This window comes from Oryzias latipes, chromosome 16 (genome assembly GCF_053564925.1).
Source record: "Oryzias latipes strain Hd-rR chromosome 16, Olatipes_Hd-rR_3.1".
Lineage (NCBI taxonomy): Eukaryota > Metazoa > Chordata > Actinopteri > Beloniformes > Adrianichthyidae > Oryzias > Oryzias latipes.
In genome coordinates, this window is record NC_136252.1 from 6,631,487 (window position 1) to 6,648,763 (window position 17,277).

The 17,277-nt window shown below is 40.0% G+C and overlaps 1 protein-coding gene across 45 annotated transcripts in view; it reads left to right on the forward strand.

The window, feature by feature from the left end:
• The window catches only part of rims2a (regulating synaptic membrane exocytosis 2a), a 169,554-nt gene that overhangs the window by 27,818 nt on the left and 124,459 nt on the right, over positions 1 to 17,277 (forward strand). For 28 of the 45 annotated variants that reach the window (XM_078933794.1, XM_078933796.1, XM_078933798.1 and 25 more), the window contains exons 3-6: positions 1,297 to 1,329; positions 2,144 to 2,230; positions 5,774 to 5,984; positions 6,530 to 6,541. In XM_078933794.1, the coding sequence (XP_078789920.1) occupies positions 1,297 to 1,329; positions 2,144 to 2,230; positions 5,774 to 5,984; positions 6,530 to 6,541 (343 nt within the window). Of the gene's footprint in view, positions 1 to 1,296; positions 1,330 to 2,143; positions 2,231 to 5,773; positions 5,985 to 6,529; positions 6,542 to 13,285; positions 13,424 to 17,277 lie in introns of those variants that run through there. The other 17 variants (XM_078933804.1, XM_020709924.3, XM_078933808.1 and 14 more) reach the window with 4 other exon arrangements.

Genomic DNA, 17,277 nt, shown 5'->3' on the forward strand with positions numbered 1-17,277 from the left:
ACGTCAGAAAGTTGTCACTTTGACATATTTTTAAAAAACCCCATTTGAACATTGCTTACACATGATGTGCTCTAATGGAAAGATTTTAACATTTTAAAGTTTGCCTTTACTTAAAAAAGTGACTGTTTGTGCTGCTAAACAAGCACTCTTATTGCACTGAAATCGAAATCCAAGCTAGTGTCCTTTCTTGTGTTTTTTTCTCTGTACAAATCTAATGAATTTGATCAGATTTATACAAGCCACTTTTCATAAAACCTGAGCAATTTACAATTTACATGGTAAAGCAGTTGCTTATTTACCCTTCAGTTTAATTCAGCTAATTTCTTGGTGCAGTGCTCATGGGAAAGTTTGGGGGTTTTATGTCATGTTACCATTTCTGACAGTCCATGAGCATTGCGATTAGAGAAATTTAGATGGATGTTTAGCTTTTTTTTAGATTTGAAAAAGTTTAAAAAGATTTTCCAGGACTAAGTCTCTTCTTTAGGAAAATGTGAAAATGGAGGAAAGTTCTGAGTTCCACCTGCAGAGGCTTTAGGTGAGCTCTTTGCAGAACCATAAACCCAGAAGTAGAAAAGTTCATTTGGGTCACATCCTCCCAACAGCTGTTTTTGATTTTTTTTCAGCATTTTTACTTTATAACTGTATACCAGGGCAAAGACGTGTTTGTTGTTTGTTCTTTAACTGTGGGTATGTCGGAAAAGTCCCTTTTTTATTTTTTTTCCACACATGTAAAGTCAAATATGGATGTAAAAGAGGGAGTGCTGACTTTCAAACTACTACCTGACTCTCTTGTTGCTCTAAGGATAGAGAGAGAGAGAGAGAGAGGGAGAGGGAGAGGGAGAGAGACAGAGAGAGAGAGATACTGTATATCTATATATCTATCTATATATATATATATATGTGTATATATATAAAGATATATCTATATATAGTGGATATTATTAGTGATTAATGGAAAATAAAACTGGCATTAAGAATTATTACTTTGATTTTTGAGTGTCTTTTTGAAGGAAGTCCCCCAAAAATAGTTTTTTGTGTGAATCTGGGGTACATCTACTGTCTCAAATAAGCTATAAATGATTTAATTATCTTATTTTGTTTTCTATTTTCTCCCTGTTAATCCACTGTAACGCTATTGCCAGATCACTGCAGCTTACTTTTCTGCAATTTTTGTTTTTTAGACCATCAAAAGACTAACAATCTTTTGTTATTCATGTTCCTCATTGTGTATTTTGTTGTCTTTAATATATCTTTTTTTTTATTCCATAAACACAATATTTTATTTATGTATTTTAGGTTCAAAGAAGAACCAAAGCCTCAGCCAGCACAGTAAGTAAACTGCATTACCCAAAGTGCACTGGGCTTTGACACTTCTTCCTGGCAGTGGGCGTTATGTGCTTTATGTGGCTTTCCCCTCTTTCTGGGAGTAAACTGAAATGAGCAGCATTGACGTCATGGAAGGAAGGTCTGAACTCTGCTGACATAACAGGAGCCGTCAATATTCAGAGATCTCAGTGAATACATTGCTTTATTTATCAGCAGTAAAGAACTGGGTTCCATGACATCAATGGCATTTGCTTTGTCTTTATACCAACTTGAACGATCTAGAATGCTATTGTCCCTGGTTTTTACCTGGCTGTCAGCTTCCTGTGGTGTATCACCTGCTCTCTGATCAACTTGTGCAGACTTGCAGTGTTTGACAAATGTGAAGTTGATGCACCTGCGCCGTTCTGAAGCTTCATTTTGATCTGGTCAGTCAGTCTGACAGACAACCTACACTCTCTCTGAAGAACAAGCTAGTATTAAATGACTTGATTGTCATCCTCAGCTGGGCATTTAATGCACCTTTCATTTCTACTGGCTGCAAAGCTTCCCAGTTTTATTTCAGCTATTCTACTTTGGGGTTTTAGCTTCTGTCTTCTCTCTTCCTGGCTGTGTTTCCAACACTGTCTGTAGTGATGTTGCAGTGGTCGCTGCTCTGCCTGTGTCCTAGCCTTTTCCTCTCTTTACTCTGGTTGTAGTGAATGCTCCTACTATAGATCCTTCCTCAGAGCTGTACCACCTTCCAAAATCTCCTCAAAGCTCAAAATGCATTCTCCCATAACACCACGTTTTTCGGTCACTGCTTTGCTTATTTGAACAGGTGGTTTAGTGGGATCACTGAGCTGGTAAATAATGTTCTTCAGCCCCAGCAAAAGCCCCAAAATGACAAGGAGCCAGAGGCCGACACGTAAGTAATGGCACAGACCAACCCTGACCTCCTCCCAGCAGGAACACAGATGCAGCAGAAGCAGCTGGGTGTACAGCCAGTTTGACCCTGTTATGTAATGTGTTAGAGGCCACAATGCATTTTTGGTGGACAAGAGATTAAGACTGCAACCAGCCACTAACGGAAAATGCTTCACTGGATCTGCTTCTGCTGAAGGTTTCATCCTGTTTACACATTTATAAAGATTAGTTGCTTTCTTCAGAAGCCGAACTGCATGCTCAGTATGCTGGATTACCCAAAAACCTGTTCCATTAAGCCATGGGTTCACTCATACTGTACAGGCCCTAATTAAAGTACCCACTCCGATCATCTTTTGATCTTTTTTCGAAGTGTTCCTAGTGGTCTTTTAATTTTGATTATGCAGGTTTTAGTCAAAATTTAAAAATCATTTTCTAGGACGTAGCAGCAGGAGTTTATTAGAAAATCACCTCCAAGTTGTGGGAGGGACTGTTGGGGCAGAGTAAGCCTGTCCCCATTTCCCATCAGCCATTTATTTAGACTCTCTCCCACTATTATTAGTCCCTCACACGCCTAACCTAACCTTAGCGGTGCAACAATATTGGCGCTATCCAGCCGTACATTTTAGATCCAGATTCCAGCTCAGACGAGGAAAACAAAGACGCTTCATGGATCTATTTGTCTGGAAGTGGATGCATCGGCATGGAGCAGAGCAGGGAGCTTGTGGCCCTCCCAGCGTACTTTCTCTGACACAATACAATCTTTTTTTAAACAAAATTTGTAAATTTGCTCTTGTTACACAACGATTTGAATAAAGAAATAGTCAGAAATACGATTTTTCTTAATTTATGTCCTGCATCATCAAAAAATGCCACTAGAGCATGTAAAAAAACCACCAAAAATACAACTTTAATCTGAGTGGGTCTTTAAAGAGGAGTTGAGGTCATGTATTTTTTTGTTTGTTTGTTTTTTGATGATCTGGATGGACCTGAACTATGACAATCTAGTGTTATTTCACATGAACTGGTCCATTAGAGTCAGAAATAAGGATGTTTTTTGGGGTTTGGGTTTTTCTTTCTCTTTGTGGTGCCCTAAAAATAGCTTGGCTGTGAACTGTAGCTTCACAAAAAACTGAGTTTAGAGGAAAATAAAGTGATGCAAGGGTCAAGACTTCTGGTTTGACTCCTGACTGGAATCTGACTGCTAAATGTTTGAATGGTGTCTTTTAGGTGAAAAAATTGACTTAATTCCATCTTCCTAAAACCTTATTCAAAAAATTCAGATGAATACATTTTAAAAAGTATGCATGTCTGAAACAAAAAGCTAGTGTTACCCGGTGTAAAAAACCTTCTCTGGAGAAACGTTTTAACCATTAAAAAAAGCTATAAGTAACATTTTGTCATATTAATATTTACTGGACATCAGTTTGTTAAAATATTTTTTTTTCTTGTAATGGTCCATTTCTTAACATTTCTACAACAGTTCTTACCAGTGGTGACATAATTTGATCAATATTCTCAGAAGAGAGTTGAATAATTGAGTACCCATAGTTCGTGGCAGGAGAGGAACTCTGCATCTCGTAGAGATCTGTAGTTCAACTTTGCTGATGTTCCAAGGAAAAGGTTCAGGTTTCAGGTGAGCCGCTGGGTAAAAGAGCTCAGATATTTCAGTGTGGACAATGAGCTGTGGATGATAACTCTTCAGCACTGTCACCCACACTTGACCAAGAATTGGTACCGGTAGTCCATCATGAATGACAGCAGCCTGCTGCCACCCCTACTATCTCTGTTATCAATTATTACTCTTTCAGGTTAATTGTTTGTTGTTTTAAAAAAAAAAACTTTCAAAAATTGGAATTGAATTTAAAGAATTTCAAATTTGACTTTATTTGTCAGACAGCAGAAAAAGCAATTGACAGGAGCGATAGCAGCAGCCTGTGGCGTGTGTGCGTGACATGAACTGTAGGGTAAGAGGGGATTAAAAAAACGAGAACATTTGTTTGTTGTTTTAATTCTCTGATCCTGGCTACTCAGTTCTTAACCACGTATTATGTTGTTTGTGAGCAGTTTATCGGACCTTCTGTCAGTAAATGCGATTTGCTATAAAACAGTTAAACAAAGCCACGTGCTTTTCTAATGTCGGCTTGGTAAACACACAAAGACATGGTTAGCTCACAAAGACATGGTTAGCTCTTTAATCGCATTGTGGGCACAGCACGGACCGTGCCAGTGCCACTCTTGTGTTTCAGTGACTCATTCATGTGGTTGAGCAAAAAGTCTTCAGGTAGTTCAAGGCCTTTGCGTTCTGCGCTGTAAACGTTCAGTTGGGGCAAAAAGCAGCACTATGATCTAAAACGCAACACTGTATGTGGTAAATGGATAGGTCTGCTTAATAATTAACAAGAGCTAATGAATGTTGCAGAGGATATGTGGGGCGAAACCAATTCTAATCGCTATATTATGAAGTCAGCCCAGTGTTTAGTTTCCAAGGAGACGCTCAATTGACATCTGTCATACAAAATGCATGTGAGCTGTCCATGATGTGTTTTCACTCGCCAGTACACTATAAAAACAGGCCCCCTAGAAAGAAGTCAAAGATTCTTAACCCTACCAGCAGATTTTCTTTAAATAAAAAAATAAAAAAATAAAAACTACGGTAAGAAAATGCGCTTACCAAGATTTCTTGTTTTAGGAAATACACGTTTATTAAACCAAGATTATTTTAGCTATGGAAAAATCTCTTGATAAGATTATTTATCTTGCATGACAGAAATTAAGACACATTTTCTTGAAACAAGGATCTCTTTGCTTATTTAGGTTTTTGTAGAGCTGAGACTGGTCAAAAGTTTAGGTCAGGGGCAACATAGAACTATCTGTGTGATATGAGGAGTAATCGTTCTTAATGACACAAATTCTGGATGGCTAGCTCATGAATTTGAAGGAGAGCTGTCATTGTGTGTATTGGTGATATAATTGTTCACATGTCTGAGTGCAGGCCGTCTGATCTCACCTTACACTGTCCTGTTATAGAAACACAGGTGCCAATGATTCATTAAATGCACAGAAACCCGAGAAAGTGGAATTAAGTGAGGTTCTCAAACTTGCAAAGTTACATTTGATCCTGGCTCCTATCCTGCCACCACACACACAAACACAAACACGCACACACAAACAAACACACAGACACGCACACACACAGTTGCTGTTTTGAGAGGTGTGGCATGACAGGGCTTACACAGCATTGTAGCTTATAGATGCAACACATCCGACTTAGAGGCTAAAGAGAGTATAGGTTTAGAAATCCAATCAGACGTCACAATTCAGACAAATATAATACATCATCTGTTTGTCATTTTTCAAACAAAATAAGAATGACTGTCAGGTAAAATTGTACTCAAAGCTGAGTTCCAAGAAACAATACAAAGTTTTGCAGTGTAGTGTTGAAAGTAAAACTCTGTAGTTTTACTGTGGTTTGTGTGTTTTTACACATGGGTTGAGGTCCTTGTCTTCCTTTTTCCTTACTTCTGCCTCTCTCGTTCACTTGCAGGAAGTTACACCAGCAGTTTGAGTCGTATAAGGACCAGGTCAAGAAGATGGGGGAGGAGACTAAGCCGACTCAGGACCAGAAGAGTGAAGCCCCAACGTGCGGGATCTGCCACAAAACCAAGTTTGCAGATGGCTGTGGTCACCTTTGTTCATATTGCCAAACAAAATTCTGTGCTAGATGTGGAGGACGAGTGTCTCTGCGGTCAAATAAGGTAACTTGTACACCCCCCCCCCCCCCCCCCCCCCTTACAAACACAGTCAAACCAACACTAATAGATGGCAACTTAATACAGGTTTTAAAAATCCTAGAAGAACAAGAGTCTGTAATGACCAACAGATTGTTCTGATTTTTAACAATTAAATTTAAAATGAAAATAACGTTAATACCTTCATGTTTCAAAGAAGCTCTAAGCAATATTCTGACTCGATCTTGGAAATGGTTCTTTTTATAATGCAATTCTCCTATTTCCTCACCGGAGGGAGCTGTTCCTCGTTTTATGTTACTTTAAGGATGCTGCCTTTGCATGAAGTGCCTTTACTGTTCCTATCTAACCTCTGTAAAGCCTTGTGATCAGTCAGAACTGTTACCCCGTGAGCTGACATCAGGGTCTTGAGTGTTTTGATGTGCCCTTTGCTTTGAGATGATGCTAGCAGGACTTGGAGATGCAGCTGACTGTCTGTCTCCCTCCATCTTTCTCTGCCCCCCCCCCCCCCCCCCTCACTCTGCTGCATTCCTGCGGTCATGGAATTGCAACAGGAGGATAAAGTGGTCAGAAAACCCTCTTTTGTGTGATTTTTCTGAATTGTTCATTAAAAGCTGTTACATGCCTCTGTACACATGCAGCAGTCACAAAAGACACAAAACCAAACAATTTGTCTCATCTTTGAGTCCATCATTATATGATGCTGAATATACACAGGATAAGAAGTGCACAAAACCGAAGAAGAATGGCACAAACTGGTGTTAAAAAACTGGAGATGAATTTCAAACATTTGACTTAAGGGTGGACAAAACTTTTTTCCCCCCATTGAAATAGGTGATGCATTCTGCTAAACTGTGAGAATGTAATATGCACAAGAAACGCTCTTTTGAAAACTTCAGAAAAAAGTTGTTTTTATTTGAAGGGTTATTGTTGTACTGATGCTTGATAAAGGCCCATCAGTCCTGCTTTGTCAAAGTTCTACACACCTAGATTGGGTTCTTCAGTACTTTTATGAGAACAAACTGCTGTGATAATTCTTTATTATTCTATTTATGTAATTATTTTAAATCAATGAATGAAATAAAAATCATAAACACAAGTATAACAAGGATGGATGGATGGATGGATGGATGGATGGATGGATGGATGGATGGATGGATGGATGGATGGATGTGCCTTTATTGTCCTTGTTCATAAAAACAATGAAATGATGTGATACAGAGACAAAAAACTAATTGATAATCTATAACAGCCCTAATTGTTATTGATCACCTTCTGCTTTCTTTGACCCAGCTTGGTAATTATGGGAGTTTCATGTATGTTGATAGTTTTAACAAGCAGCAGATGAGGTTGACTGAAACATTTGAGCTTCAGAAACCCCGGGGCACACCAGGACCCCCCCCCCCCCCCATTCCCCTCAGTGCAAGTTCCGTGTTTCTATTGTTCCCCGATATAATGCCTGAGAGATCAGTTACGGTGCTGTACAGGTGGTGCTGAACAGAAACAGTGGCAGCAGGCTGGCGGTGAGCAGTGAGGACAGTTGATGCACATTCCTCAACTGTCCTCACTGCTCACCGCCAGCCTGCCGACCCGAAAGAGTGGCAGCAGGCTGGCAGTGAGCAGGCATACCATTGTATAGAACAGTCCGTGTTTTCTCCCCTGTAGTTCATCATCTTTCCACTAGGGGCAGTGGAAGGGCTTTTCCTGCTTATTTCAAAATTACCATTGGCGGGAAAAGTTTTACTAATTTTTAATACTTTTTAATGAGAAAAACTCCTCTATTATTCATTTTTTAAATGATCACTTGCTGTATTAAAAAAATGCTAAACTTATTTGATAATAATTCTTTATAATACAATTACTTTATGTTAATAATGTGTGGATTGAATTTGAGACAACGGGTGAATAAGGTGTTTTTTCCTGAACCCACATGTCAATATTTTTGTATCTTAAACTAACATTGTTATTTAGCAAAAGCTTACCAAATAATCTAATGTATCATAAATGATACTACATCTCATTAAAAATATATATATGTTGAATGTTTTTGTAGATTTCATCAAAGGGTTCAAAAAACATCTTAATCCCATTAAAATTGAATTGTCTGTCAATTAATTTATATAGTAAGCTTTAAAGTGGTAAACTCTGATTTTCTTTGATAATATGCATTAAATCAGAACTATGTTTTCTTAACAGCCTCATATAGACAGACTTTCTGCAGTTGTAGTTCAGATGACAGATGAGGGTAGAGCAAAGAGACGAGCAGCTAAGGGGAGAAAGACAGAAAATGTGTCCTCAAGCAGTAGCGGTTTTAGGCACTGGCAATCCGGGTTATTGCCCGGGGCGCAAATTTATAGAAGGGCGGGATCCCGGTGCTTGGAAGAAAAAAAATTGCGTCACTATCGGTTTTCCATATCTGTTATATCACAGACTTTGGACGGCCTAAAACCTGCGAATTGCTGCCCCCGCAGCTGCACGCGCTCCTGTCTTTGAGAAGGAACCACAAACGTGTGTGAATGAAAAGGGTGCAGGAGCGCAGGGAGCACAGCCACGATTGCAAAACACCTGGATCATGGTTAGATTACTCAGCTCATGCTAATAATGTAATTCTTTATAAACTATTGTAGAATTTTTATTAGGTGTCTTTATTTTCCATATAAAATATATTTTTTATGTCTGCCTATCATTTAGTTGGTGTCAGTATTTGACATAAAGACAGCAGGTAATGAAGGCAGTAAGGCAAGGCAAGTTTATTTGTATAGCACAATTCGTACACAAAGTAATTCAAGGTGCTTCACAAAACAGAAAAATGCATTAAAATCACAATACATCATAGAAATAATCAACGTAAAATTTACTTTAAAAGAAAAGAAAATGTGAAAATTGATTTAAAAATAAAGGAAGGAAAGGAAAGAAAAGTGCAGATAGGACCTTTCAGTCATATACACGGCTAAACAGAAATGTTTCAAGTCTAGATTTGAACATGAACACAGAAGAGGCCTGTCTTACGACTTCAGGGAGGCTGTTCCAGATTTTAGCAGCAGAATATTGAAACGCTGATTCCCCTTGTATAGTTCTGACTCTGGAAATCAACAGGAGGCCGGCCCCTGAGGTCCTCAGAGTACGAGATGGTTCATATGGCACTAACATGTCAGAGATGTACTTTGGTGCTCGGCCATGGAGAGACTTGTACACAAGCAGAGCTGCTTTGAAGTCTATTCTTTGAGGTACAGGGAGCCAGTGCAGAGACCTGAGCACAGGACTAATGTGATCATACTTCCTGGGTTTGGTCAGGACTCGAGCAGCAGCATTCTGGATGTACTGAAGCTGTTTTACAGCTCGTTTGGAGAGGCCGGTGAGCAGGCCGTTACAGTAGTCTAACCTACTGGAGACAAATGCATGAATAAGTATCTCCAGGTCTGGCTTTGACACTATGTTTTTTTATTTTGGCAATGTTTTTCAGATGATAAAATGTAGCTGATGTTACTGACTTGATATGGCTGTTAAAGTTCAGGTCAGAGTCCATGATTACCCCTAGATTTCTGACTTGATTTGAGGGTTTAAGAGACAGAGAATGAAGGTAGCTGCTGACACTTTCTCTTTGTTTCTGTGGGCCAAAAATAATAACTTCGGTCTTGTTTAAGTTTAGCTGGAGAAAGTTGTTCTGCATCCACGCACTGATCTGTTGGAGGCAGTGGCTGAGTGAATCCACCGGCCCATATTCACCTGTTGTCAGTGACACATAGATCTGAGTATCATCTGCATAGTTGTGATAAGATATGTTATTACTGCGTATTAACTGCCCTAGTGGCAGCATGTAGAGGTTGAACAGAAGGGGTCCCAGGATCGATCCCTGGGGCACACCACAAGTCAAGGCCATGTAGTCTGAGACACAATCCCCAATTTCAACAAAGTATTTCCTGTCTTCTAGATAAGACTTGAGCCAACTTAGGGCAGATCCAGAGATGCCAACCCAGTTTTGGAGTCTGTGCAAAAGGATCCCATGATCAACAGTATCAAAGGCAGCACTCAGGTCTAGCAGGATTAAGACAGAGACTTTGCCATCATCAGTGTTCAGGCGGATGTCGTTGGTTACCTTGATAAGAGCAGTTTCTGTGCTATGATGGGGTCTAAAACCTGACTGGAAAACATCAAATGAATTGTTTAATAAGAGAAAGTCAGTGAGCTGTTGGTAGACAACTTTTTCAAGGACTTTTCCTAAAAATGGCAGATTAGAGATAGGTCTGTAATTATTCAGTACAGTGGGATCAAGACCGCTTTTCTTCAGGAGAGGTTTAATGACTGCAGTTTTTAAGGCCTCTGGGAATATTCCAGATTGAAGAGACATGTTAACTATTTGAGTAATTGATGGCAACACACTGTTCAGGACAGACTTTAGAAATCTAGTGGGTAACACATCAAGGCAGCATGTAGACGAGCTCAGACGGGTGATGGTCTCTTGGACAATTTGGTCAGTGACAGGTACAAAGTGAGTCAGCTTAGAGTGAGTAGGTGGCCGTTCGATAGTTATATGTGTTGTGGAGTTGATGGCTTTTTTAATGCCCTGAACCTTATCATTAAAAAATACAGCAAACTCATTACATTCAGGTGTGCAAACCAGTTCTATTGGTAGCTGGGTTGGAGGGTTAGTTAATCTGTTAACTGTTGTGAACAGGACACCAGAGTTGCTGCTGCAACTTCCAATGATTTCAGAGAAGTACCTTTCCCTTGTAAAACAGCTGCGCTTTCTGAGATCATTAATGAACAATTGATCATTTGTTTATGAATGTATTAAGGTTTTTTGGAGGATTTTTACTGTTGGTGTTGCACAAAATTAGGAAAATGCCAAATAATTTTGAGTAATCCCAGTGATGAGCTCTATGATTTTGTTTTTAATGTTTATAAGACCTGAAAATTATATTTACAATAACAGGTTTTTAAAAAAATCCAATCCCTCTGATACGTTTCACAAACACAAAGGAGATCACAAACCAAGCAGAAACTGACTTATTGCTAAAAATTATGCCAGGAGTCCAGCGCTAAAAATAGCAAAGAATACGGAACGATATGTTTTGTTATGCAGTTCATATTTGTATAATTTTGATAGAATGTATTTTTATGGAGAGCAAAATATTATACGTTATTTGGAGTTTTATTTGATTTATCCTGGATTAATATTCCTGTCTGTCTTTATTCATATTTATGTTAAAAAAGATACATTTTAAAGAGTTAAAAGTTTTAAAAGATTAGCTTTAGTGTGTTCAATAATTGTTTATCTTGTTCACCCCGCAATCTAAAGCGTGTTTTGGATTTAGGACCCCTGTGCGACTGAGTTTGACACCCCTGTAATATGAGTTAATGAATTCATGTGATTTTTGTGTAAAATGGCCAAATAAAGATAGGGAAAACAAAAGGATATCGTTAAATTTCTGGGGGGTTAGTCGCCCGGGGAGTAAGTTAGTGTAGAACCGCCAGTGTCCTCAAGAACTTACACAAGCTTTAAAAGCATAACTGTAGGTTCAGGTGTGCAAAAGCTGTGTTTACTCTGTAACCAAAGGAGCAGATTGTTGTGTGACCTGCCATAGTTTGAAGGCCTGTGTGTCAGTGAAAGAGGTGCTGGTGGTGAAAACCGCCTTTTTTCCGTCTGTCTGCTCTTTCCCTCTCTCACAGATGGTGACAGCTGTGCCGAGAGAGATCTTGTTCTGTGAAACACCATCGAATATTTACAAGTCTCTGCGTCTGGGGCAGTAAGCAGAGCTTTGGCGCTCTGGCATGTGATACACTGTTGAGGGCCCTGAGAGTTCGACAGCTTGCTAAAGGAATTTAAACTGGTTCAGATCTCAATAACCACAATTGACTTTATGTATTTTCAAGCTGGTGTGGTCAAATCAGAAAATAGCCTGTGTTTTCGACGAGCCAGGTTGTTCGGTTGTTTTTAAGAGGTTTTGATGAATGTTTCTCCAGATTTACTTCAGAATTTTCCGAGCTTTGTTTGCTTTTGTAGTTTTATCACTGATTTAAAGTCAGTCAACATGCCTGACCCTTAAAATAATACCTTCTTAAGCTGCCTATACTTTGACACATTAATTAATCAAGCATTTAAAAAAAAATAATCAAAAGATGAACCACAACAGATAACAGTTGTATAATTTCAGTTTATAGGGTTTTTAAAATTTGTAATATAGCAAGAAAAAAGTAAAAAAAAAAGCTTTCCTTTTTTTGGTTATTTTTTATTTTATTATATTTATGAGCACCAAAATGACACTATCATCGGCATAACTGAAAGTTTTTTTTTTTTTTTTTTTTTACCAATTCAATCATTCCTTTTAACAAGGCCTAGACCTTGAGGCCTAGAGATGATGATATTTTTGTTGAGGCTATCTTTCAAATTGGACAAACCCAAAGTAATTAACCAAACTTAATTAAAAAACTAAATCTCTCACTAAATTGACATACTGTCTTAACTGTCTTAACTGGAGGGTTTGTGTCCCCAGAACAAAGGGGCCAGACCCAAACTGAGAGCAAAAACAGCCTCTTTCCAAGAGAAACTGAAAGATCGTATGGTCTGGCTCCTCCAACTCTAAATGTCCTGAGTGGAAGGATGGCTGCAGAGTTTTGGACAGGACATATAAAAAAAACTTACAGTCATGTTCATTCACTAAAGCTAGCCTCACCAGCTTAAACAGAGCACATGAAACAGTGACCTAGTCAACATCAGCAGCTGTCAGTCAGTGCCATCATTTGTGAAATGATTGTAATCTGAGGAGCTGTGGCAGATGTTATCATGAAGTAGTTTCACTGTTTTCTGTGCTGGAAATGTTGGTTGCATAAATCAAAAGCTTATTTTCCTGAGTTTAGTTGTAAAGCTATCATTTCTTTGGCTTTCTTATTGGAATTTTGCTTTGATTTGGTTCGAAGTCGGGTGCTTTAAACCACCTGGTCTTTTTGCTTCTTAAAGATGGGGATGACTTTGCTGAACGGGATGATTTCGGGGAACAGACTGAGTCAGATATGTTCCTGTAAGAGGAGCGCAGTAAAACGGTGCCGGCGCTCTTCTCCGGTGTTGGTCTGTCTGTGTCAGCAGAGCTGGGACTCGCCGCATGCGTAATGAGCTCTCGTCGGGTCCAGCAGAGCTCTGACTCTCCCTCAGACGAGCCAGAACAGCGGTGCTGAGGGATGTTACGTGATTTGGCTCGCCTCTTCAGCGGCTTCATTCGTTTTAAGCAGGTTTAACGTGTGGCGCCGTTTGTCCAGTCGTTTCTGACTTGTTCTGTTCAGCGCGGCTGCGTTGGTTTCTCTGGATCGCTGTGGTCTCCGGTTTAACCTTCAGAGTTGTTGTTGGTGGAGTCGGAGCTGTCCGCGGTGCTGAAGGTCGGGGCGGCTCCTCCATGCTGTGAGGACAGCGGTTCCCTCGTTCAGACGGAGATCTTCCTTTGGCGGCACCATGGGTAAGCTGGGGCAGCGCGGAGCAGCTGCACCTCTCATTTTGATTCTCACAAACACGAGTCCTTTTCCACTCTGTCGCCACCCTCCACGCGCGACCCTAAAGCACCCATAGAAAATGCAGTTATTGCTAAAGCAGTTTTCTGACATGTGAACTATTTACTCTGTACACGCTGGGCTTGCAGGAGATGTATGTTATGTAGGTCACAGTCTAGATCTAGGTCTGACAGACAGAAATAAGCCATTTCCAACGAAAAAGCCCCAGAATTTCCCTCCTGTTTCGTGTGTAGCTGAACTTCAAACTAACAACATAAATATTCATCGAGTCTATTATTAATCCTGGCGCACTTACTAAAATTAGAAACTCATTAAAATGTAATTCGCCACGTGCCTGCTGCGTGGAGGCATGTGAATGTTGGCGCGCTCCTTTCATTCTCATGGCCTAATGAATCAAACAAACACGCCTTGCTGTGAGCATTAGACGTGAACAGATTTTCGCCCCCCTAATCAGAAAAGGTGAAGGGGTGCAGTGGGGTAGAAGAGGTCATGGCAGGAGGAGGGTTAAAACCCACTGGAAGAAGTTATTTATGTATTTCATGAGTACCCTGCACACAGTGTTGAGTAAATTACTTCTAAAAAAAAGTTAATTGATTACTTTACTTACTTACTAGATCAAAATTGTCATTAAATTACTTTACTCAGTACCTATTTGAAAATTAATTCGCTACTCATTACTTTACTTTTTCCCTCTCACTGACAGATTTTCAAGGGAAAACAGCATAAACATTTTGTATTTCATTTAACTTTATTTCTAAAGCAACGACCTTGTGCAAACTATGAACCTGCTTCAAGACATAACTGAATGTGGTCAATGCGAGTTGCGTATTGACCAGAGACTTAGTCAGTCACGTACAGCTTAGAGAGAAAAAGAAAGTAAGAAAAGGTGAAACATTACGAAAAAAAAAAAAACCCGACTCCCAGGAGGGCTGCACGGTGGCGCAGTGGTTAGCGCTCTTGCCTTACAGCAAGTCCCAGCTGGGGGACATGAAAAACACAACATCAATGGGGGACCTTTCTGTGTGTAGTCTGCATGTTCTCCCCGTGTATGCGTGGGTTTTCTCCAGGATCTCCGGCTTCCTCCCACTGTCCAAAAACATGCTTCATAGGTTGATTGGCAACTCTAAATTGTCCATAGGTGTGAGTGTGAGAGTGAATGGATGTGTGATTGAGGATATTCCACCCTGTGACAGACTGGCGACCAGTCCAGGACATCCCTTGCCTACGCCCAAGTGGCCGGGATAGGCTCCGGCAACCCCGTGACCCCGAAAGGGAAAAACGGTCAAGAAGATGAATGAATGAATGAACGACTCCCAGGAAGGAGCCGGCTCTTGTCTTTTACACCAAAGAGCCGAGTTGTTTCATTCATCAGTACTCAGGGCGGGTCTCTGCTTTGCTGCTCACCCTCCTTTTAGTATAAAGATTGAATGAGAAGTCTCCTTGCAGCATCTCGAATCTCTATTCGTCTCATCTTTGAGCCAGTTCGGAAAGCAATGTTACCCCAGCAATGAAGACCTGTCTTCACTTTGACCGATTCCCAAATCTGCGCGCGCATTCGTGCGCGATTGCGCCAGTAACTCTGCTTGAAAAAACAATAAAACCTCAGTTACGTTTAATTTGACCGAGAGTAAATTTCAAAGCCTGCAAAACCTAAGAAACGAAGTAACAAGGGTTTCTATAGTTCAGTAATTGTAATTAGTTACCGACATTTGAACTGTAATTCCTTACGTCCCCCCGTTACTGACAAAAGTAATGAAACTTCTGTAATTCGTTACTTGTAATCCGTCACCCCCAACACTGCCTGCACACGTGGGCAGCTTTTGCGCAGCTGATGCTCATCATCTTAACATGACAGTCCCAGCTGAAGCATCTGTTTCCTCTGGCTCAGACTGGATTCTGATCAATGCTGAAGCTGGACTTGGTCCAGATTTGGATTTGCTGAGGAAGACTCCACTCAGGAGTGTTTCAGACCAGCTGCAACATGACACCTGCGACAAGTCATTAATTCAAGCATCAATAATGCCGTCTGTGCCATCTTTACTGTGACTTTAGCTTATGATTATTTGTCTTTCAAAGATGGATCATAAAAAAAGCAGGATGAGAGTTCAAGTATGGATTTCTGTTTCATAACAACAGTATTTACACCTTGCATCACATCAGAGACAGTAACCTTCATGATGTGGGGATGACAATCACATAACGTGGATCTCATAGAGTATAGGAGTCAATGGTTGAGCACGGAATCGACTGAATTGTGTTTTCATAGTTTAGCACTCTGACATGTTACCGGAAGCATCCTGCTGATTCACTCCAGTGTTAAGTAATGCTGCAGTGCAGCTGAACGGCCACAAGGGAGAGCTCAGAGATGTTGCTGTTAATCCAGCAAGTGAATGACTTTATCTGGAAAAATATGAATGGAAGTGTGTGCTGCTTATCAGTGTGAGACTCTCTCTCTCTTTTTTTTCCATTAAAGGTCTTTAAAAGACGGAATCACTTAAATGTTGTGAGACGGATTGTTAAAATACTCTCAAAGACGGTCTATCCATTACTGCCAGCCTTTATTGTTGCCATTGCAGACTCATGAGCACACACATATTTCCCTATAGTATTTCTCTGAAAGCACCCTTGGTTCAAATTAAATTATTAGAAAAGAAATTATTTATTGATCCCTTGCTGCTGGTGTTTGTTTTCTCAGTCTGCTGGTAAACAGCCCACAGCATATTTAATTGAGTGTATATCCTCCTGCTCTCCTGCTTGATTTTAACTTTCTATTTTTAACAGCAGGTTTAGTTCGACGTACAAACATGTAGAGAATTGACCTGAAGCGTCCTGTCTAACCTAGTGCGTAGGGTGTTTGTTGTGTGTGAATGGCTTCAGTGAAAGTGAACAGATTCAGTGCTGCTGGAGCTTCTTCAGCTGTTCAAACACACTGGCAATGACAGACAGGCAGATGGATAGATGCATCGTACACATGTCATTGATTGTGGAATTGGCTTTGTCTTCACTTCTATCTCCCTGTCCTCTGTACTACAGTGCATCCATTCTCCCTTTGACTAACTCCTAAAGTGCAAATTAAATTGAAGTATTGATGTCTGAAGCTGTGTGTGCTTCTGTGTTTGCCGGGCCCATGCATATTTGTGTTGGCTTGTGTTCTGTGAATACTAATAATCTATTAAGTACTCTCTGATGGGATAACTGAGCTTGACTTGTGCCATCAGAAGGGTGAAAATGTGGTTAATTATTATTGGCAGACTGGAGAGGTGCACGGCAGCCGACTCCCAGTTTATTGAAATTTGAAGAGGTGAACATGTAGGTCAAACACTGCAGCATACAGAATGGCTGACTCCAGAAGAACTCCTGCACAGTCTGTTCAGAAATACAGAGCTCAGATTCTGAGAGATTAGTCAGATATATTACCGTAATTTATCCCTCAAATTTTGAGGAACTGTTCACACATTCCTGCAGCTAAACTTAAATATTATGTTTTTCAGGTCATAGCACTGATATTATATTGATTGAATATACTTATTTAGGTAAAAATTTATGTGCATATGTCTTTGTCTTTGCTGAGCAGAATTATGGGGGAAAATAGTAAAAGTAAGATTGGAGGAATGCAAATTCCACTCTTTTATTCATGTGGAAACACAGTTTTTTATGCATTTCTCTGCACTGCATACAGTTCTTTGTTTAAGACCCACGCCAATGAAAATTGAGTTTTTCGTGTTTTAAAATGTTCATATGGCATTTTCCTGATGACGGATGGCATATGTTTAAAAACAATTATGCTCAAAATTGCAGTTCA